This window comes from Acipenser ruthenus, chromosome 12, assembly GCF_902713425.1.
Source record: "Acipenser ruthenus chromosome 12, fAciRut3.2 maternal haplotype, whole genome shotgun sequence".
NCBI lineage: Eukaryota > Metazoa > Chordata > Actinopteri > Acipenseriformes > Acipenseridae > Acipenser > Acipenser ruthenus.
Window position 1 is genome coordinate 38,981,232 of NC_081200.1, and position 23,790 is coordinate 39,005,021.

The 23,790-nt window shown below is 39.8% G+C and overlaps 2 protein-coding genes across 4 annotated transcripts in view; both read right to left on the reverse strand.

Moving 5' to 3' along the window:
- LOC117417089 (epidermal growth factor receptor substrate 15-like) overlaps positions 1 to 10,842 on the reverse strand; it is a 34,355-nt gene extending 23,513 nt beyond the window's left edge. For all 3 annotated transcript variants that reach the window (XM_034028834.3, XM_034028833.3, XM_034028835.3), the window contains exons 1-11: positions 10,746 to 10,842; positions 8,143 to 8,184; positions 6,881 to 6,970; positions 5,822 to 5,869; positions 5,367 to 5,462; positions 4,106 to 4,171; positions 3,592 to 3,717; positions 2,762 to 2,821; positions 2,450 to 2,662; positions 1,906 to 2,051; positions 1,274 to 1,430 (exon numbers count right to left, since the gene is read on the reverse strand). In XM_034028834.3, the coding sequence (XP_033884725.3) occupies positions 1,274 to 1,430; positions 1,906 to 2,051; positions 2,450 to 2,662; positions 2,762 to 2,821; positions 3,592 to 3,717; positions 4,106 to 4,171; positions 5,367 to 5,462; positions 5,822 to 5,869; positions 6,881 to 6,970; positions 8,143 to 8,184; positions 10,746 to 10,772 (1,071 nt within the window). In that variant the 5' untranslated portion in view covers positions 10,773 to 10,842. The remainder of the gene's footprint in view (positions 1 to 1,273; positions 1,431 to 1,905; positions 2,052 to 2,449; positions 2,663 to 2,761; positions 2,822 to 3,591; positions 3,718 to 4,105; positions 4,172 to 5,366; positions 5,463 to 5,821; positions 5,870 to 6,880; positions 6,971 to 8,142; positions 8,185 to 10,745) is intronic.
- A 4,925-nt stretch (positions 10,843 to 15,767) lies between these two features.
- Positions 15,768 to 23,029, reverse strand: LOC117417400 (calreticulin-like). The gene is made up of 9 exons (XM_034029542.3): positions 22,736 to 23,029; positions 21,459 to 21,560; positions 21,040 to 21,243; positions 20,630 to 20,724; positions 20,075 to 20,284; positions 18,988 to 19,101; positions 18,590 to 18,733; positions 18,368 to 18,460; positions 15,768 to 17,259 (listed from the first exon to the last, which is right to left on the reverse strand). The coding sequence occupies exons 1-9, from the start codon at positions 22,818 to 22,820 to the stop codon at positions 17,062 to 17,064; spliced, it is 1,245 nt and encodes a 414-aa protein (XP_033885433.1). The 5' UTR covers positions 22,821 to 23,029; the 3' UTR covers positions 15,768 to 17,061.
- Between the last annotated feature and the right edge of the window lie 761 nt (positions 23,030 to 23,790).

The following is a 23,790-nucleotide window of genomic DNA, read 5'->3' on the forward strand; positions in this document are numbered from 1 at the left end:
AACATATAAGACCAGACAAGGCCTTTTTAGAGGGTTACAGATTACGATCGGTACACTGAACAGATCAGGGTCTTGTCTCAGCCTGTTTGGACAAGCGACAGTCCATTGTACATGACTGGGGATTCACTTACTAAATCGCTGTATGAATACTGTACATAAAACACACAGACAATGCATGCACAGATCTGCAGTAAGTACACAGTGTTGCTGAATTAAAAAGGATATGGGGGGGGTGTTACAGAGGGCTATACAAACACAACAGACTGGGCTTTGCTGTTAAATGCAGGGTCTTAACTTTAAAAGCAATATAAAATCAGCAATTTGTAATGCACATGAAAGGTTGATAGTAATTGAATGACTGTACCACAGGTATGTTGGTAACCTGTCTGTAATTTGCCTGCAGCTCTATAACCTGATTAACAAACTCAGTAACCGCTCCCTAAAGAAACTGTGCTGTTGATAAAGAAATAGCAGTCTGGTACGAGTGGGTCACTTCCTCTGCATTATTTATGAAACGCTTGATTCGGAGTTGCTGATTGAGGTGCAAAGAAGCGGGCTGCACTGTACCGTGAAGAATGTTCCAAACAAAACGTTTTTGCCTCTTCTCTCCAACTGCAAGACAGTTCTACCTGATGGACACCCAGCATTTTTTTCCGGCTTTTTTTTTTTTTTTTTTTTACATTTTATTTTTACAATTCATGAAGTGAAATTACTTTAACACAGGAACTGGTTTCATGTCTGGAGCCAGTTTAGCTAGTTATGAATTTGACCATAAAAAGGCCCAGTGCTGACAGCTGTGCAAGGAACTGAAACCTAAACTAAACTGACACTGAACACTGCATCATCTAGTAGTGACGTAACAGGACAGTAGAGTCAGCAGTGTCATATTGGAAGCAGAGTTTCCACAGGTACACAACACCAAATCGCTTTTCCACAGCACTCTTGAAAACACTTTTCTACAGTTGTCTTTAGTTTCATCAGAAACATAAAATGAACTTACTAGTTTATAAATTGCAGGTTTAATAATTGTTTTGCAATTTTTGCTTGCCCATGTGCTAAGAAAACCCAGACCTAATTAGAAGTGCATCGTTATCCAAGCAAATTTTCTACAACTATACTGGAATGCTGACTTTCGGTTACCTGACAATTGGGGGTTTGGAGTTATTCAACTCTACGAACGTTTTTGAGAAGCCCTGCAATACTGTATGAAAAGCAACACTAGAGTTTACAGCAGGTTAGCACAGTGAGTGAATGTCCCCGTTGCTGTGGTTACCTGGTGGGGTGTCAGTCTCTCCGAGGGCGGGATCATGTCTCCAGTCAGAGTCTGGGGTGGCTCCACCCCTTTCGTCAGCTTCTGGTTGATCAGGTGTAGAGCCAGAGCAAACTGCTCCTTGGAGAGCTTCCCACAGTCCTTCGTGTCACAGAGCTCCCTGGACAGCACAGCGAGGTGGACGAAGGGTTATTGCACTTTCACACACGCGCAACAGGGTCGTGTATTATTTATCACGCTTGTTTGCAATGGTTCTTATTCTCTTTACAAAGACAATTCATAAAAAATGTGCGGTACAAAAAAAATAGAGACATAAAAATAATCAATAATACTACCCGGGACATCCTCGCTAAGCATCTAACCCAGAGAACACATTAAACACAGCAGGAAATACATAAAAAGGGCTTTTCTAACTGTCTGGCATAGGTATGTCCAGGCAGTGGCATAACTTTAGTTTCAATCTCAGTGACAGATTCTGTAGCTGGGGCATACAGTAATAAAATAAACAAACAGTTCTTCACTAGCGGTCACTTTCTCCTCTCTGCTTGAGATCGCCAATAATGCATTGCACCCCCCCCCCCGGTGTAAATGATGCCCATGTGTACAGGTTTCTCTCCCCGTCCCCGGCTCCTCACCAGATGCCAGCGAGGGTGCTGGCGGGCAGGCCGGTCTTCAGGAAGATGTCTCGCACCTCCGGCCCCGAGACCAGCCCATCCTGGTCCTTGTCTGTTTTCAGGAATACCTCGTCATACTTGACTCTGTCAGCTGGGGACACCACCCACTGCAGGGGAAGAGAGGCAGAGCTCAGCAATATTAAACAAAACCAGGCTCGCAGAAACCACCAAGAAATACGAGGCAGGGTCACGCACACAAAACACTCCGCCTGTTGTACAATGAATCTATGGGACATATTTCCAAAAGTGTTTTTTTAATTCCACATAAAAACATTCACAAAACATGCGAGTCATGCTGACTTGGAATGCAGTTGAATATTAATGAAACAGCGCTATGCTGTTGTTTGCTTCTTAAAGTGCAACACTCAAGGACAAAAACTGTGTGAATAGGGCCCAGTGTTGACTAACAAATAACTGTAAGCAAAGTAATATAGCTGGTCTACACAGCACTGGTTATAAAGTGTCTGGACAAAGTGTTTAAATGAATATTAGTACGCATCTGTACCTTCACTGCTATCGGCACTGGCGGGGATTTGGAGGGCAGCATGCCCCCTGCTGGCAGGGACTGGCGGAGCTCCTTGGCAGAGGGAGGTGAGGGCAGCAGGGGCACCACGATGGGCAGGGCAGATTTCTTCCTTTTGGAGGGCGGCACCAGCGGGGCAGGCAGGGACATTGGCACAGGCTCCTTCTCCAGGGCACGGTACACCAGGTACATGGCCTTTCAGAGACAAAGCGCACATTCAGTTCAGTTGGGAGGCTCATTCGTTCAAGAAAAAAAAAACAAAAAAAAAAACCTTCCCTTTTCCAAACTTCTTACCACTGCGAATTCGTCTCTGTCCAGCATTCCATCTCTGTCGATGTCGCTCAGTTCCCAAACCTGAAATGAAAGGGGCAAAACTCCGGTCCTTAAATACCCCCAAACTATCCGTTTTTTTTTTTTTTTTTTTTTTTTAAACATGCATTGGTTTTCCAGTGCACATAAGACAACCTTAACAAAACAGACAACGTGTAACAATTTAAAGCCATTACTGTAGCTACACACTATCTAGAGTTCATGTTGACAGTTTTTTGATTTGTTACAAATATTTCTAGTATGTTAAAGTTTAAACAGGTTTAATGATACAAATTAAAAGCAGTTTAACATCCTACATACATTTAATAGTTCAGCAGTGCTTTCCTTCTTCTGTGAAAGCCCTAGGCAATATCTAAACGTATCCCCAATATGTGGCTTGAAATATTTATAAAATATTCTAACTTTCAAAAAGAAAAGAAAAATCATAATTAAAAAAAACACACACACTTGCACAACAGCACCACCTTCTGGACAAAACAAACAGCACAGCATCACTGAAACCACCATTCTCCTGGTGGTGTCTAACACAGAAGCCGCGCAGTACACTGGTGACAGTGACACTGAACTGAGACATCTTCGTCAAGAGGAAGTGAATCAATGCTGTCTTTGTTGGAGCAGACTGCTACAGTGTGTAGTAATCAGTAAAAGGAGAATTACATGTAAAGAAGACACTGCATTGGCTTAATGACGAACAGCCTTCATAAACACCAGAACAAAAATCAATACCAGTTAAAAGGAAAACCAAGAACATTTTTTAAATATAGATTATTAAAAGAGTTCTCCTCTCTCCTTACCCGTCCTAAAACATCCACGGGCAGTTTGGAATTCAGCAGCACTGGTTTCACTTTATCCCCTGACAGCATGCCGTTCAGTGGGGACAGGCTCTCGAAGATGGCATCAAACTTCACTTTCTCCTCCGGCTGAAAGAAGAGAAATCGGGCTTGAAATACAGGGAGAGGCAGGAACAAGAGAGAGCGGGCTTTGTTGGCTGGCTGTATGCAATACAGGCCTATCTCCCTACATGATGAATTGTACCCAAGTTCTGCAGACACGTGGTATACACAACGACATGCCGTGTCTAAGTGAGCACTGATGATGCGAGACCCCAGTGAAGCACAGTGCATTACTGTCGAGAACACAGCAAGATTTCCAGGTTCTTTCTCGCTGGCTTCCCTGGGGTTCAATATCGGCAACTCAGCATGCCCAGGATTCGAACCAGCGACTGGGAGTGCTTTTGCTGGATGAGGCACGTGGGACCCCCCCCCCTTCTTTATTCTACAGATCTTACTCCTCCCAGCCCGAGCTTACCCTGACAGCCCAGGGAACATCGCTAGGCACTGCTCCAGCAACCAGCTGCGGGCTGCTTGTGTCGTGCTGCAAGAGAAGGAAGGAGAGCGGTTAGGGTCCATCTGCTATCAGTCAACTCTGCATTGACAAAATCACCATGCAATTCAGTGTAGTGCCACTTGAGGTACCGTGCTACCAGCATGCTGGGAGGGCAAATAGAAAAGCATTTGAGTCTCCACTCTGGCAGCAAAAAAATAAATAAATAATAACCCAAGTATGTCAGCAACACACATCCCACACCACGGCTATATATTCACAGTTACAGACGTATCTTGAAAACATTGATGGTGTGACGTATATATCACAACCACATGTACAGAACAGTATACAGTAAGAAATGGCAAGAAACAGTTTAACACCAATGGAGAAGTAAATGATGTGTTAGGATCATGGGAAAGTAGAATAAAATGCCTGGTTTACAGTACGTGTGACATACACTACAGACAGGGACATCTACAGTCTGATACTCCCAATAACTTGTGATAACAATGTTTATTCCAAGCTATTTCATAAGCAGTTTTACAGATACTCTACATACAAAACTGTGACATACAGATGGGCAAATGTAGACACCCCCCAAAAAAAATCCAGAATCAAACACTTTCAATACAGACCCCCCCCCCCCCCCCATACCCCAGAATCAAACACTCTCAATACAAACCTCCCACATACCCCAGAATCAAACACTCAATACAGACCCCCCCCATACCCCAGAATTAAACCCTCTCAATAGACCCCCCCCAAAACCCAGAATCAAAACACTCAACACAGACCCCCCCCCCATACCCCAGAATCAAACCCTCTCAATACAGAGCCCCCGTACCCCAGAATCAAACCCTCTCAATACAAAGCCCCATACCCCAGAATCAAACCCTCTCAATACAGAACCCCCCATACTCCAGAATCAAACCCTCTCAATACAGAGCCCCCGATAGCCCAGAATCAAACCCTCTCAATACAGAGCCCCCGATAGCCCAGAATCAAACCCTCTCAATACAGACCCCCCCTATACCCCAGAATCACACCCTCTCAACACAGACCCCCCTATACCCCAGAATCAAACCCTCTCGATGCTTAAGCTCAACAATGTTAATACTGAATTTCATCACAATTGGGGAAGTGGTTTTCCAGTCTTATTGAAACATGTGAAGTGTGACGTGCACAAGTATGACTGCCTAATCTAAGAATGCACTCATTTCAAAGCTACGATGGAAAAACTCACAAATTTGGGTGGCACGACGGCCAGGTGGAGGCTGCTGAGGGACACATCAAGTCCATTCTGAGCACAGGCAACCAGCCGCAGAGCAATGAAAAACTCCTACAGGGAGAGGAAGACAAAATACATTCCAATCCATTCAATTTCCTGAATCTCACACAGCATGTTACCATCATCTTCATTCCAAACTATCAAGAATTCCAACTGCAGCGAATGCTGGAGCTTCTAATTCAACACACTGAGGCTTTGCAGCCAGACTCCTCTGTATGGCTAAATATTTTCACAAACGAGCACTACATCTTCAACAGATTCCTGTTCTACGTGAGAGGCTACTTTTTACACAAGCATCAAAACTTCACATCACATTTGAAAATGATTTTGGACATATATTAAACAACCCACAACAGCAATGTGTTGTAGTTTATCAGATGGATGACAAAAGGATAAGTAAAATAAGTTACCCGTTTGTTCAAAAACCCCTTCTGTTCTGCGTCTGCCAAATCCCATATCTGGAAAAAAATGTAATTAAATTCAACATATATTTTTTACCATGAAATGTGCAAAAAGTACACTACTGTCTCACCTCAGACACACACATTTAATAATAATAATAATAATAATAATAATAATAATAATAATAATAATAATAATAATATATATATATTTATTTATTTTTATAATAATATATTTATTTATTTTTATAATAATATATTTTATATTTTTATATATATATATATATATATATATATATATATATATATATATATATATACACACACACACACATACATATATGTATATATATATATACACACACATATATATATATATATATATATATATATATATATATATATATATATATATATATATATATATATATATATTAAAAAAACAATTCATCCAAATGAGAGCTAAATGCTTAGAGCCTAAATAGTTCAGCACAGTATAGGCTACTGGTGTTACTTTTACATTTAACATCAGTTAGCTACATTTATTAAATAAACAAATAAAACTAAAAAAGTTTTGACCATTGAGACGCATACGTTTACAGCGGTTTCCTGGTTCAATGCAAACTACAAAGCTGCTAACTAAAAATATCTCTTGAGAACTCTCACACTTCAGTAAACCGATCTGTACGTGTTAGGCAGTGTTAGACTCACAAGTAGTTAACTGCTTTTAGCAGCCAGTAACCCAAGCAAACGATCTTTGTTTCAATGCAAGTAACTGACCAAGGCACTTTAATTGTGTTTCATTTGTTTCATATATTACTAAAGCTACTGCAGGTTCAGCACAAAGCAAGAGGAAGGGCTGTTTAGTTCACAGTGTGTCCTGAAGGCTTCACTGAAGGGAGGAATCGTGTGGGCCTGCACCTAAACAATACACGCCAAGGTGTGATGTTAGCTTCATTGATATGGCCTGAGGATAAAAATGCGCCAGTGAAACAAACTGGCCAGCCAACAACGGCAGGCTCCTCAGAAAGCTGGCTTCCATAAGCATCATGCTGTCCAATACCCCACCTTCCCCAGGACCAGGTCTGCCAGGCCAGACTTCTTCAGGAACAAGGCTGCATCAGACGCCCCGACTCGGCCAGTGTTGGACAGGTCCACCTGTAGAGAGGCGAGAAGGAGGAGGAGGAAGACGGGGGTTATTGTCTCACCTCCAAAACAACAAACATGGCCCTACAGATCAGACCTTTTGACCTTAACCCTAGAAAAATGCAATTTTCAGGCAACACAATGTATCTTTACTTAGAAGTAAGAAACCAAGTAAGTAGGCATTTCAAAGTAAAATAAAACATGTACAAAATAGAATGAAAAAAGACTGTAGCCTGAAAGCACTGGCCAAACAGCTCTAGTTTAGAATCAAGTTCTAGGACGGTGACAGTCTGCGTGTGGTGGAATATCAGCAGGAGCAGAAGTGAACACACTGAGGCTGAATGCTGAGGTCTGTTTAAGCACTATGATTGTCCATATTACCTATAACCCTTCATTCAATCATAGCAATTTGGCCATTGCTTTCAGGCTATATTCGTTTTTCATTCTATTTTTCAAATGTATTTTATTTTACTTGCAATGACATAGTGCTTTATTATTAATACATAAGTTAAAAATCCACCTATGTTTTTTTTTCTAATGATTACTAACCTTTATTTAGTCTCTTGTCAATTTCATTGCAAAGAGGGAAAAGGTTGATGGAGAGAATGCTTTAAGTGGCTAAAGTATTCGGCCGATTGTGATGTCATCATTTTGAATTTTGAATGGGGTTGAATGGAATTCCGAGAGTATGATTTTATTATTATTATGATTATTATGATTATTAATCAATCAGGTGAAATCAGCCGTGCGGATATGGAGAATACAGCAAGGTAAAAACCGAGAGGCGCAGGGTGATGTCACGAATAGGGTTTCTCAGTGATGTGTCATGGCAAACTGAAGGCAAACCGTGCGTTCTGATTAGCTGAGAGATGCTGAGCAGCCTATGTAAGAAATACAAGCCCTGCATTAAATGTAGCTACTGCTTCCTGGCCTGCACAACAAAATTAGAGGGTACACCTAAATGGTAAATACAGATATATAGAGGAAGTATGATACCAGCATAACATTTAACAGATAGCATTAGCAGCTATGTTTACACCAAAACAAACATGGTAATGTTTATTTAATTTAAAGTACAGAGCTGCAGCACGACCGATAGGGTACCTTGTATCTCTGAAGACACACAATACTGCAAGCAACACAACTACTTTGTAACAATGAAAATCGGAAACATAAACGCTTACCTGCCGATAGTATTTCTCATAGACAGGATTTCCACTTGAAAGCTGTAAATAAGTCAATAAATAAAAATCAGAATAGGAATTCAAGTTTACGAACGGTAAACTGAAGTGACAGTTAACAGCTGCAGACCTTAATTCAATGGCTTCAGTATTTTGAAGCTGCTTTTCTAGTTTTGTAACAGGAAAGGATGATCTTTCGAGTAAAAAGCAGTGTGATGTTCACGGAGAAGCTCCAATTCCGAAGACACAAAAGCCAATATTCAAGAGGGCAGACAAAATAAAGGCCCCAAAAAATGCTAGTCAAGGGACCAACGAAATGTGACCTTACTACTGAAGGACTAAAACTCTGTCAACCAATCAGTAAGATGAAATTTATTTTAGTTTTCTTCTACGCAAACTCTTCTCAATTACTGTTTTTCTCATAGTTGTTTTAAATCTTAATGAAATGCATGTTGCCTCCCAGTTCACAGGATGTCTGGATGTTTCCAGCATGCTGGGTTTATTAGAGAGGTATTTTAACAGTGGCTTTGTGTGTTAGAGACTGCAGATGGTGGTCTAAGCCTGTACAAGTATATTATGCTACTACACTGCAGATTTGGGATCCCATAGACAACTTTGTTAATGCAAGAAAAACTTGACTGGCAGAAACATCGAAAGCAGCTGTGTACCAACTGTAATTACACCATCTCAAAGGCTAAAACCACACGGCAGGGAAACGGTTAATAAGCCAAGTGCTGTACAGGTCGGCTCACAAAACCTGCGTCCCCTCTTTTGCAACTCATGAAAAAGACAGCCATAGTGAAGACGAGCTCACATTCCACAACCCGAGAAGAAAACACATCATGCGTGCAATAGGAGGGACCATGCTCAGAACAGATGCAAACAGGAAACAGCACAGCACTAAATGTAGTTTTAGAGAAGTGGGAGTACAATTCGGAAGCATTATTTAAAAAAAAAAAAAAAAAATTGTATTTAACCAGGAGATTTAGCCATTGAAACCGAGGTCAGGTTTACAAAGGAGTCCTGGAAATTGTTGTGCAGGAAAGGGTTATGTATTTACATGGTTTTTGGGAGTCTTAGAAAGGGGGCCGTGTAGACCAGCCTGTGTGTTTAAAACTTTAACATAACAGGGAAACTGAAATCCCACTGCACTGCTTTGGAACAAAGTGCGAAATAGTGGACTGGTGTCAATTCTGCCCCATCTTTTCCATCAGCAAGTAAGCATCATACATCCACCGTCCTTTCCTTTTCCTGATGCACAAACAAAGCAGATATCCTGGAGTTAGACGGGCAGTTGATGGGACGCTGTGTCGACTTCCTGACAATCACAGCTTTTCACCTACCCATCCCATCCAACTTCCCGAGAGAGGAGCCCAGTTTCCTCTAGATTTGGAGCAACTGTAGCCTTTTTTTTTCTTCTTCTTCACCTTTCTTATATCTATTTTGTTTAAACTCCAGCCAAAGGAAGAACTCATGCCCAAATGTGACCGTACATACATTGCATACGGACTGAAGGGTCCACACTGCCAAATTGTGACAACAAAAAAATAAAAGTAATTTAAACTTCGCAACTGAATTATGCTCTGCCGTCAAATTACCCTTCCGACACTTTAATGAAATGTGCACATTACTATGGCTTACTTGACTTGTCTACAAAAAAAAAAAAAAAACAAACAAGACACTAATTTGATAGTTTTTTTTTTCAGAACCAGTGACTTTAGCTATATACCAATGCAAATGTCCATTCTGGACTACAGTCAGGGTACATAACCAGGTGTACCGTTTAAATGTTGCAATCGACCAATTGCATTACTACTAGTAGTAAGTAGCAAGTAGGTACGTACTTTAAACTCAAATGTCTGAGTGTGCAATATTCGAATTTAAGTACACGTATTTACTTTCCTAAATTCCCCCACCATATGTTTTATTATGCTAGACATCACATGCCCAATGAAGACACCATACATACATTAACTGCATTTTCGAAATGTTCTGGAAAGATCTGTTTATTATGTTATTACATCACACTTACTAACTATGTAAGTTATATTTTATTTGCAGTAATAATTTGCAACGTGTGCGTATTTTCAGTCATTGCAAACTGTTCCTCATTGCAAAAAGACCTTCATAGTTTAAATGCTCTTTATCTCTATCTCTATACAGATATATTCAGAGCGAAACTGTCAAACTACACCCCCCTCGAACTCGCCTCGATACTGAGCTAAAGAAGCATTTGACTGGAGGGAGGGTGGGGGTCGTTTTTTAACGCCTTAATAACTCAAGCTACCAATAAAAAAAATAAAAATAAAAAAAAGCATTCACGCATAATAAACCTGTTAAAACTTAAAAAAAACATAACCTTTGTCCACTCTAAAATGTGGCACAAAACGGAGGCACTCAAACTACGCCCTTATGCTGTCCGTACAGAGATTAAAACCAGAAACTTTTTCCCCACAAACTTTCTGTAATTACAGAAACACGTTCCGGAGCGCACGACTTCAAAACACCGCCCTGCTCGTCCTATTTGTAAACACAGGTATCTGCTTGTCTCAAACTGTTTGTGCACACATATTAAACATGGTATTTGTGTATTTAAAGAGCTTTACCTGAGTCACAGACAGACTGGCAGCCATAATGTTTCTTTTCCCATTAGCCCATCCTGCACTAGGCAATATAGGGGAGGCGGTGAAACGTGGAACTGGAGCGGAAAATGGAACTGGAATACCTTAGAGGGAACGGGAGTCGTTAAAATGAGGAACTGGATTTTGTGATCTGTTTGTACTATATATATATATATATATATATATATATATATATATATATATATATATATATATATATATATATATATATATATATATATATATATATATATATATGCTTGCCATACTTCAAAATGACTATGTTATATGGATTGTGGTTGCTGGGTTCCTGTTACATGATATTATAATTGCTATTTTTTCCTCATGGTTTACCTCTATATTCCCAGTGAACAGACAGAAAATGGCCGCCTCTGTGACACCATACATTCATTTAGATCTAGACTAACTGCAAAACAAAACATGACTAAAAGATTCAATTGGTGTCATGGTCACAGCAAAATCCCACAGAACTAATTTATGTACCCAATAGTGTGGAGTAGTGGTTAGGGCTCTGGACTCTTGACCGGAGGGTCTTTGGTTCAATCCCCAGTGGGGGACACTGCTGTTGTACCCTTGAGCAAGGTACTTTACCTAGATTGCTCCCGTAAAAACCCAACTGTATAAATGGGTAATTGTATGTAAAAATAATGTGATATCTGTATAATGTAAAATAATGTGATACCTTGTAACAATTGTAAGTCACCCTGGATAAGGGCGTCTGCTAAGAAATAAATAATAATAATATATATAATTATTTATTTCTTAGCAGACGCCCTTATCCAGGGTGAATTATATGCAATCCCATTTCGAAGCATGTCTAGTTGTATTACATGGGGCTTACAAACAAGGAACCGTGAGGCTCTAGAAAGGGAGCCAGGATCACATCAAGGATTTTTTGATCACCTTTTTGAAACCAGAGTCACCCACAGGGAATGAGAGTCACTGGAGCAGAACTTGACATGCCAGCTGCATTCTGGAAATCTAACACTGGAAAGTTCTGAAATATGGAGCTGGAGTTTTCCCAGGAGAACTGGAGTTCTGGCAGTCTGGCACAGGAAAAATAAGGCTCAGTGATGGAGTCACTCACAAGGAACCGAAGAAGCTCTTGTGCACTGTTAGAGATGTTAGTTGTCATAAAAGAGCCTTTTTTCATTTCAGCAAATGGCGGCATTAAATTCTGTCACTAGTTATAAGAACATGTTTGTGGATTCCTCGTGTTTAATGTTTTACTGTTCTTTTGACATTTCTATACTGTTGATAAAGTTTGTTATAGGTTATGTATAGTTTAAATATTTACTAGCAAATAAAGCCCATTGATCATTTCCAATCCAAATTGATGACTGAAACAGGAAATAATACAAAGTCAATCTAAGAGTCTACACTTCTCAAGATAACTAATAATTCCCACCCATGCCTCACTGCCAGCACTTGCACTGTTAGTCAGACCCTACAGTATGAATGAATTGCACAGTGTGCTAATGATTTATGTAATAAATCACACTTGCTATACACAAACAAAGGACAAAGAATCATGGTGCACATAATGAAAGATACATTTTTCTGCAAACACGTAACACTGGGGGTTGTCTGTGCTCGTGTGATGGAAACAGAAGCACATGCACAGTTAAGTGTTGTTATAGACAGGGATTCTTTTTCGCAATCAGTTAGACGTGGAAATAGGCCAAGAAACTAGGCTCTTCAAGCTTGAGTTGGGTTTCTTTGCTTCGTCAACACTCTGTAGATTGATCTTGTAGTTGCTTAAAAAGAAAAAAACAGGAAGTACATCTGCACCCACGACTGGTCATTTTTCAAACCACCTCACCTCAGAAAATCAGCTTTTTTTGCTACTGAATAAATCATCCTTGTATGTAACGATCAGAGAAGACAGCACAGCTGAGAATGATAGGGTGCACACAACAGAATGGTACACAGGACGACATGGGAAGACATCACAACTGATTTCCAGCACGCTTTATCACTTTGGGAAAAGGAGCACATGTAAGTTTGCATGTTAGGTCGATATTCTAGGTGAATCTCAAGGATTTTGCGTGTTGTTATACAGTGTTGTATAGTCTTAAGGAATGCCACGATAGTGTCCAAATTTGTGTGTCCCAGTTTGAGCTAAAGTCCATCTCACACTGGACTGGACCTGTTTCTTTATCCAAATTTAATGTAAAACAAATATTAATTTAACAAACATGTATATTTCTTAATGGACAGAACAATGCACCCCGAAGGCCTGAGTTTCCAAACTTGTGAAGTGGATTTTCAACTATCAATTTCTAAAGTATAGCATAAACAGGCTTTTGCATTTGACTTCAATGTAACACTCTCTTTTGTTCAGTTATGTCATGTTGTTGAAGTTAATATCCACTGGTATGATTTGCTTGTTTAGTTTCACAGCTTTATTAATGGAGGTTTACATAACGTACAGTAGGTTACATGCTTTGAAAATTGGGCCCCAAGTCTCTTATTGTGTGTTCAAAATCGGTCTTATTCAATTCGATGTTACTTGTGTTAAACATGACAGCAATGCTATAGATCCAGTGAATTGCCTTCCAATGAAGCAATCACAGCCTCGAAGGATTTGCACGACAGTAAGGTTTCTTGTGATTGAACACAAAGAAGACATCACTGAAGTAGCCCCAACAAGCAGCTGAAACCACTTTAAAATACATCATTTTTATTTGTCTAGTTTTTGTGCCAAATTGGCAACAGTAGAGAATGAAGTATTTTGTTTATTCACAGAGATGCTGCCACACCCATGGCTCTTGCAGTGTATGTTTTTAGATGAAATACAGAAGGAATATAATATAGCAAAATAATATACATGCAGGAGGAATTAAAAAGGACACTATATATATATATATATCAAAGATATGTCTGGATCATAAATAATGCAAACCAATCACAACAAACAACCATTTCAGAATCGCAGTAATTGATACAGTATACAGACAAACACTGCTTAAAAAACATTGTTTTTATGTTGTTCTCAATGTGCAAAAAACATGTACATGTTATGACAAGTAGCCAAGAATCTGCGATAAATCCAAGCTTTAATTGAGTACATTGAGTGTCTGTCAAAAATTACGATTAAGATTACTCTACTAAAAAAACAAACAAACAAAATGCAGCAAAATTCGTTTTTAAACATACATACCCTTATAAAAGTTTATCATAGTAAAGGCATAGCAATGTGTAATACAGCCAAGTGCACAGTGAAAGCACAGTAACTCATAGGTAAGTATTGTAAAGCCTATTACAAAAACATGGAAAACTATGGTAAATGCATAGTAAACCATGGAAAAAGTATGGGAAACTGCAAAATACTGTGGTAAGCCTTTATAAGGATAGGCACCAGTATTACAATTGTAAGTATTGTACATACAATAAGGTACACAGCTAAATGACTGATTGAGCATCTAAGTTAAACCTTATAAGAAAGTCTACTGAAGAAGGCACTAGTGAAACGTTTGTCTGCTTGACCCAGTTTCTAAGTTTTACTCTACTGATCTATCTCTGCTGGATGTATCATACACAGCACAGCACTAGTAAAAAGCCCTCCTACAGAACAGTCAGGAATCTTTATGGGGGGTTTGCTAGGACCTGGAGGACTGTCATTGGTGATTCCCAGCACACCCAGGCCTCCTCAACTGCCATTCGACTGTACAGGACCTGGAGCGCTTCACTCAGCATTGCTGAAGCTTTCGGGTATGTCTGGTTCCTCAACATTGCACAGGTTTCAACACGGATCTCACCAGAATGCGCAAGTACCAGGGGGCGAGGTAGTGCAGCATGCTAATCCACCGTGCATAACACGGACTGCACGTGAGCAACTAGCGATAGCACAACTAATAATAACAGATAACTTGTTAGGAATTTTTTTTAAAAAGACAATCTTTCCTACATAAGACATCTACAATTCTCCCCTATCTCCTTGAAATGATTATTTCCCATTTTCTAATTTTAACATCTTTATTTGATGTGATTTATTTTTACTATGCTCATTTTCCATTCTTGATTACATGACTAGTCTCTCACACTTCTGCAAACGTAATGGCCCATTTGCGGATAATTATTAATTAGGACCATTAAGAGACCACACTTTAGCAATCGGGGGTGGAGTCTATAACTCCAACATGACATTAGTGAATCCAAAAAAACTTCCAGTCAAAACATCGTTGAATTTATTACGTTTCTTTTAGTATTTCTAAAAATAGCCAACAGTAAAATAGCTGTTTACCCGTTTCTTTGTAATTAAAACAGAAATATTCAAATTGTTTTCTAACAAATGTTAAAACGAGAAGCCACAGGTGCTCCTGGTTAATCAGAACGTGTTGTTTCGCAGGGCGGATACTGCTTGATATTGGGCTCACAGGCATCTTGAGCACAAACACCAGGCTTTGAAGAACAAGGGTCATATTGTTGAGAAGGTGAACTTAACACCAATACTACATGGAAATCATTCTGCAACTGGGTCATCCTCAATGCAAACACATACATAGAAACAGCAAAATCAAACTGCTCTTCCTTACTTCTGTTCTATCTTTGGTGGTTGGAATTGTACTGTACAGCAGTGGTTCTTAAGCCAACTGATGGGGTGGCCACACCATACCAATTAATGTAAGGAAATGAAGTAAGCAATAGAATTGTAATGGAAACTTAAACCAAGACAATGGGAACGGGCTGAATGAAAGCTGCAAAGGTTGCTGTTATGAACGATATTGTAGGACTGATTAAGAAAGGGTGCTGCTGGGGTCTACTGGGGGTTGGTTGCGTGCACAGGACACTGCAAAAGAATATTAGTAAAATGAAAATGCTTTTCTACCTGGGTTTTTTCTTACCAGGAGTTGCATATTGTACTCTTCCACTCCTTTAACATGAGCAAGGTGCAATCTGGTGCTGCTTGTTACATACAGAGCATTTAAAGTCTCCAGAACTTTAAATGCTGTGTATAATGAATAAGAGACAAAAAACAATGAATAAGAGACAAAACATCTGTTTCATTTTTACATTTAAATCACTGTACATTAACTTGCTTTGTGTACAAGATCTTTTTGTACAACAGCTGAGGGGGGGGGGGGGTTGGAACAGCACCTCCCACACAGTACAAAATATATAAAAAACAAAATGAAAATAAAAATAAAAACTACCCTTTTGTTTACTTTGACAAGTTTAATTAAGGTACAGCAGTGCAAACTCACATTGTAAATTATTTGCAATGTTGTTATTTTCATTAATAAAAGGATGGTCATTCTAAAACAGGACAAACCCAACATTCACTCGGCATGATTTACAAAGTAATTGAGATTTAGCAGTCACTCTTTACTGCCTAATATGTGCCCCCTTTCACTACCAAGTGGCTCTGTGGTACTTCCAAAAACAATTCAAAATGGTGAACAATTTTTATTAAAAAAACAAAACAAAAAAAAACACATGGCTTGCACTAGCAGAGGAACACGATCAGTGTGAAGTGAGCCAGAAGCCATTTAAAAAACATGATCACCAGCTCCTCTCATACCACTAAACATGGTCATGCTTTGATCACTTCATATTAAACTTTTCTATCAGCACGAATAGTGACAAACTGCAATGCTATTCAGAAGACAAAGTTTACTATTTAGACCAAATTTGTACAATGTCAGCATGGAGGGCAAGCAGCACTAGACAGGGTAACAAACACATGCACTAGAAAAGACTGGCCAAATGTGTGCTCAACTGGCATTTATCAAACATTGCCCAAGCCACTATTTCTACCCCGGATTCTTAATTAACGATGGGCATTTAGTTTGCTACCTGAATGATTTACTTGAGGCATTGGTTACAGCAATGTTCTTAATATTTTGCAATTGACCTACAAAACAACAAAAAACTAAATAAAATCATACGGTCAATGAAATCCAATAGGGTGGGGGAAGGGAGGTCTTTCCAGTGGAGTTTACAACCAGCATTTAGATAATGGCTACTAAAAAAAAAAAAAATAACCATGAAGGCATAACCCAATGGAGAAACCATAATTCAGCAGAAAAGGTGAAACATTAACCTAGGCTTGAAAAACCCACATTTTTGTTTTCCTTGGTAAACCCTCCTTTAAAAAGGGGGCTTCCGTATGAAAAGCAGCAGGTACCCAAGGCTTCCGATATTGGTTTTGTGTTTTTCATGCCCAAGTGGAATGAAGCCACCTCCCCTCGTCCTGCTTGAAAAGTATAAGAAATGTCCACACAGCTCTGCCAGATTGGCTCATATTAGGCAGGTTGTCTCTTTGCACACTCTGGGATTACAACTCATCCTTCAGTTTAGAGTCTGTTTCCTCCTCGTTTTCTTCTTCTTCATCCTCGTCGTCCTCCTCATCCTCCTCTTTCTCTTCTTCCCCTTCCCCCTCATCCTTTATTTCATCCTTCATGGTCTTCTCATCCTCCTCACGCTTCTTCCTGTCCTCTTCCTCCTGAGCCTCCTTCATTTTTTTCTCGGGGTCCTGCAGAGATAGTTGAAAGATTAAAAACACAGGCTCCTCTTAGTTCAGCTCACAAAACAACTCAACATCACATTTCCTATTGACAAGTTGCCAGTGGCCTAAATCTGGTAAAATAAATTTAAATGTCAACTAAAAAAAAGAAACATCTTAGGCCCTGTCCACACTATGCCTTTAAACCGTATTTGTTGCCTTTAAACTGGCTTAAGTGCTAATATGGTTAGCGTCTACACACTGCAGCGTTTAACACCACACTCGAGACCACCTCAGGGGGTAGTTAGTCTCGAGTCCGGTTCTAAATTAGATCGCATCAGGTAGTGCGGTTTGTCAGGAGTGTGGACGCTGTAATGCCGAACTACATTTTTTTCCAATATCCCAAAATGCTTTGTGATACGTTTGGCTAAATACTCAGACCAGGCACCTGAATTACTTGCTGTTTTAATGAAAAGTTAAAAAGTAGGATCAGGGATGAACAATTCACGTAATTTGTCAGCTCTGTTTGAAATATTAACAGGACCACAATTAGGCTCAGGCAAGATATGAAGGTAAAAGCAAAAGATTGTTTTGTAATAAAAAGCTTTTTCTGAGTTTAGTTATGAAACAGAATCAGCTCAAACGTCACCTGATTAAATAAAACCCTAAAACTTCAAGCCCTACTTGTGTGTGTGTATGCATTTACTTTTTCCAAAATAATAGTTTTATTTCTTTTTAGCAATATGGGGCATAACACATTAGTTTTTAAATAAAACTGTGCATGGTGGTCTGCTATCGTATTAATTTCCACTGTTCATTGTGCTGCTAGGAACTGTAACCAATCTATTAATAGTGTGTGTACGCATTAAGCCGTCCTAAACATGAAACAGTACTTTAGTGTGGACTCTGAGCTGGATTAATTAAACTGTCCCAAGTACGGTTCTCGAGATTGGTTATGGGGTGTGGACAGGGCCTTAGTCTGGTTAAAAAAAAAAAACACTTCCTGTTCAGAAACCTTTTTGATATTTATTAACAGAGCAACTAAAGCACTTGCTGCACCCGTACATCACATAAAAATAATAGCTGCTAAAATCTGGTTGAAACAGATAACCGGGACTCTCCTTTCAAAAGCACTCACCTTGGTTACACCCCAAGTTTCATTGCCAACTTCTTCTGCAAACTTTTCGTCATTTGTTATGAGGAAGTTGTCAAAGATTGTTCCCGATTTCACCTGTAAGGAGAATTTTAAATCTGCAAGTTGATTTTTAAAAAACTTTAAAATGTCATCTGATTCTCTGTTATAGACACGCATGCCTCCAAACCACAAGTGCAGGCTGTTTATTTAAAAAGTACTTCATACCTGCCACAAGTCAAGCCCGAGGACACCATTGCTGTCGTACTTGTAAATGTTGGAATCGGGGGTGTACTCTGGGTTGTCAATTTCAGGGTGCACCCATTTGCCCTTGTAGTCAGGGTTATCAATCTTGCGTGGTTTCCACTCGCCCTAAGAAACAAATACACAATCAGAAGATGTGTCCTACAATAAATGGTTTTCAGCATCCATGGAAAAAAAAGAAAAAAAAAAAAAAAAAAAGGACTACCAAGTGAAAATACAGAAGTACTTAATACAATAATCAAAAGTTACACTGCTGTTAAATTAAAGGTCATAGTGCTGCATTTACTTTATTCCAATTCTAGATCAGAACTTAAGTCTTTATTACGGAGACTGTCATGGCGTGCAACTTCTTATTCTATTACCTTGTATTCCGGGTTTGTGATCATAGGGGGCTCCCATTCACCGTCCATCTCTTCATCCCAGTCGTCTGGCTTTTTGGCATCAGGGTCTGGAATGTGCTCAGATCTGTCCCAGTCCTTAAAAACAGAAGTTTAAACATTTGAGAGACGAGTCTAGCAAGGGAAAAACAATTTTACAACAAATACTACAGTAAAAGCGCCAGACGTGAATATGAAAATCATATTCATTATCATTAGCATTTATTCACAAAGAAATCACAATTTACTTGCCCAGTCCTAATATGTTTTAGTATGGATTGTCTTGCAATGTTAACCTTGCTTTTACCTGTTTCATTCCCTGACTTGAGTCAATGGCTGGTCTCTAAATAGCCATGATTTTTTTTTTTATATAAATTTAGTGTGTCCAATTATAAATCCCCCCCCCCCCCCCCCGGTTTGTAATGCCCAATCGCTTTTCTCCTCACCGCTGCAATTCTCCACATGGCTCGGGAGACCCGAAGATTCAGTGGGTGTCCTCCAATCCCACGACCAAGCCAGCTTCCTTTTTCACCCAGGAACTCCAGAGCGGATGTCAGCGAGCTACCGACCTCTGAAGGACAAAGGTCAGCCCTGCAGGTGTCCGCTCTGAGCTCACTGGGCGTCTGGCCTGCAGGGTTCTCTGCAGAGCGATGAGGAGAAACAGTCCTTGCTGGTTTTACCTCCCTAACCCACAGGAGTGCCTGGGCCAATACAACACTCCCTTCGGAGTCCCCAGCAAAGACTGGCCTACTTCGCACAACCAGGACGTGAACCTGTGCTGTGTGACTCACCCTGCGCACCACACGGCTGTGCTTCTACCAGGTGAGCCACTTGGAGACCCACAGCCAAGTCTTTAAGACAAAATAATGTTTGCTGAAACAGCATATTGATGTACTACTGTTTGCTGAAACAGCATATTGATGTACTACTCAAAAGAGATGCAGGATTAAAAAGCATTTTATGCCACATTTTTACGATTGCAATCATTCAGGGGGTTATTTTTAAACAGAGATCACAGATAAACAGATACCATGGAGTAAGACAGCCTAAAGCAGTTAGACAACTAGCTGACCTCGGGCTTGGAGTCGTCGGGGTCGTCAATCTTCTCCCTCTCGTCCCAGTCGTCCGGCTTCTTGGCTTCAGGGTCCTTGATCTTCTTGGAGGGCAGGAAGTCCCAGTCCTCCTCCAGGCTGCCAGACTCCACTTTCTTGTTGTCGATTTTCACTTCGTAGGTGTTGTCAGGGCGGACGATCAGAGTGTACAAATGAGTGTACTCGTCATCCTGATGAGCAGGAAGGCACGTTTACAGGGTTAATAAACTGAACAAATTAAATAAAAAAAGTAACTAAAAAGCGAAACAAACATGCCAACCGTAATCTTATGATTGAGACATTAAGTTGGGCAGCATTATAGAAGTTCTAATATGGCATGCTCATGACTGACAGTTCTTGGTGCACCCAATTGTGCTAAGTCTAAAACACTGGCTAATGCAGGGTGTAGCCATTGCCAAGCGAGTTACACTTATGCTCCTGCAATGCATAGACTCAAAATGACCGAAAGCGATCTTAAGTCCTCCTAAGACCTACAAAGGGAGCATTCTGGTAGGAGCACAGTAGCACAATTTTACCTTGCATCTAATATCCTTGTTGATCAAGTGGTTCTTTCCCTTGTAGTTGAAGATCACATGAACCTTCTTGGTTCCTGGCCCACAGATATCTGGACCTGTAAAAGAAACATGACAAAATGCAAGAATATCTTAAAAAAAAAAAAAGACAGCATAATAAAAAGGTGCACTCTCGAGAGCGCGGAGTAATATTCAACAGATTCTGAAACCCCACTTCAGCTTTGTCTTGTTGGCAATAGAACAACCTGAATAATGAATGAAAACTGCACCATTCATGGATAATCAGGGCAGATAAATCCCTGCACAAAAATAACTGTTCTGTATTTACGGATAACCCATACCAAACCTACCCAGCATGGTATTTGTGAAGAGTGCCATGTCATTAGCATTCAGGGTAGATATTTAAAGCCTACCGAACATGATGTTGTAGCTGGATTCCCCGTGCATTTCCTCTTGGTTCAGTTCTCCTGGGAAGAGTTTGATATAGCCGCCCCCACAGTCAATGCTCTGCTCATGTTTCACTGTGAACTGAATGACCAGGGTTTCCCCTTCGTTGCTGAAAGAATTAAACCTTGTTGACATGGAGTAGAATCTGGCATCCTGGCTGCTCTGCAAGCCTGCAGGTTGAGAACAAAAGCACACAGTCTTCATCAACAGTCACAATTTTAGCAAGCTTTCTACCAAGTATGTGTTTTTTTTTTGTTTCTTTTTAAATTACATTTAGTTTTAAATTCAAATTCTGTATAATCCAAAATGGTTCAACTAGCTAGGCATTAGGCCATAATATATTTTATGTTCAAGAGACAAGTTTCATAACATCCTCTGTGGTTACCTTTGTCTTTCTCTGCATCCCCGTAGAATTTGCCAGCCGTCAGAACAAACTTCCCATAATCTGACTTGTGTTTCGATTCAACCCACCGGCTCTTCCATTCATCTGCAAAGGGATCAAGTGAAAACATGAAACTTTTGCTGCCAGTTTGCTAAACACAGGCATGGATGGACAAGATGCAGCTGCAAGTTAAGGGCTATAACTGACTTCTTCCACCAGGTGTCACTATCACAGCAGTGCACGGGGGTGCCAATGTGACAAAATGGTAGAGCGAAAGGTTTAACAGCATTTCATGCAATTTCCAATTAGAACAGGTTTTGCTACCATCTTCCACCATTTAAATGATTTGTGCTTTTTTGTATGTTGATGTGGGCAGTGGTCACAAATTGAATGCATCATGGTTTCACTTTCCAGTCTGATTATAGATAGATATGCATGCATGAGGTTACAGAGCTTTAAACTGTGATTGTGCAGCATGTGGAAACTGGAAGATGAGAAGGAACTATACATTTTCATATTTACTTGGCTGTTAGTTCACGTTATATACTACCCAGTTACCGTTTATTGCTTTAGTTGCATACATTCGGAGGCGTGCATATCACTTGTACCGAGCCATCTGGAAATTGCCAGCGTTTTGGGAATCCCTGCCCGGAATCGCGAGTTACAAGGATGTATTCCTCTGCATCCTTCTCCTCGACTAAACGTGAAATGCAATGGCTGGTTTCAGCGTTATGATACTGCACCTTTCAAGAAATGTAGTGTTTCCCAATCGTGTTTCTTAAATCAGACCAAGCTATGGTACCAATTTATCAATGGCAAAAGGTATTTTAGATTATTTTTTATTTTTGTGTTCTTTTATGACATCTGCAACAAAATCAATTTGGAGAAATCTAATCTATAAGAAGCCTATAATTTTCGTACTTTATAAAAACAAATCGATGACTTGTTTGAAAGACCTACCGAACAGAAAATCTAAATTAACACCACATTGTGATTGAACGACAACCACCAAAACAGCTTTTCACTCGCATTTTGTTACCTTTTTAATATTTGCAATTTCATTAATGGCTTTGTTATTGTTATTTAATAACATGCAACCATGTAGTGTTTTTAACTAAATCAATTAAATGTACCCCTCCCCCACGCTGCACGACTATCATACACTGTTAAAACAAAATTGAAATACTTCATTTTACTAGCCACGTAAGCTTAAAAAAAATAATAATACGCACCAACACAGTTACATTAAAACACAAATACTGAGACGTTTCATTACTTACCCCCATCATCGAACTGCTCCCTCAAATACACTTTGGGGTCTGCAAACGCCACGGCCAAAAAGGCCGCTATCACAAACGCTTTCATTTTTTTTTTTGTTTAAGTTGGTTAACTCTTATTTTATTAATTTGGATATAGTATAGCTATCTATAAGCACTTATATATATTTATGAATAAATTAATTTAAAATATACATGCAAGTCTCTGTCCTCCTCTCTGGAACCCTACTTTATGGACCCTTTCGGCCGATCAGTGCAGCCAGCATCTTCTCCTCTCCGCTCACAACAGATGGCTGCTTCCCATTGGCTAGCGGGGCAGGGAGGCCGGCTCATAGCGTTAGGCCAATCAGAATTGTCCGGTTGCAGACGCGCATGAAATTCTGCAGCCAATCAACTCAGACCACGCGTTGGCTGCCCCACCACCCCCTCAGGAAGACGGAAGGCGTGTGTTTGAATGGACTGAAAGGAACCCAAGTTTAAGAGTTTTACACGGCTTATTTCAATAAAAATACAAAAAAAAAATCATGGGCCTTGTTGTGAACATATAGCATTGAGTAATACTGAGTTCGTGATTTTAAGATTCAAAAGATACTGTTAGATTTGCACGAGAAACCTGGATGATATTTACTACTGTATTATAAATAGTAAACTAAGTGTACTTATAGGTATACTAACTGCACACTAATGTAGGATTATAATGTGTATTAATATTCCCATTGATAATAAAGCAAACCAAAAGCATGCCAAATCATAAAGTACAGTAAAAAAAAAAAATAAATACAACGTGTTGGTGTTTAAAGCCGTGCACAAGTTTATATTTAGCATACATGTCAAGTCTCCCGTTTTGACCAGGACCCTCCCGTTTTGAGGACCCATCTCCCGGCCGGGACCCACTGTTATGATTCTAACATGAGTGACAGAGAGACTGCAAGCCTGCCACTTGGGCATATAACATGCACCACATAACACAGGCATGATTAAAGACTATTAGCAATCAAGGTTGGCATTTTTTTTTTTTTTTTTTTTTTTTACAGTGAATTAGACCTTTTTACTTGTTT

What these genes read in the sequence shown, in the direction of transcription:
- LOC117417400 (XM_034029542.3), bottom strand. Translation starts at nt 22,820, where the DNA reads ATGAAAGCGTTTGTGATAGCGGCCTTTTTGGCCGTGGCGTTTGCAGAC. An exon ending in GGAGCAGTTCGATGATGGGG is followed by an intron (nt 21,561 to 22,735) that starts GTAAGTAATGAA and finishes ATCCCTTTGCAG; the next exon opens with ATGAATGGAAGAGCCGGTGG. An exon ending in TCGGGCTTGACTTGTGGCAG is followed by an intron (nt 18,461 to 18,589) that starts GTATGAAGTACT and finishes TTCTCCTTACAG; the next exon opens with GTGAAATCGGGAACAATCTT.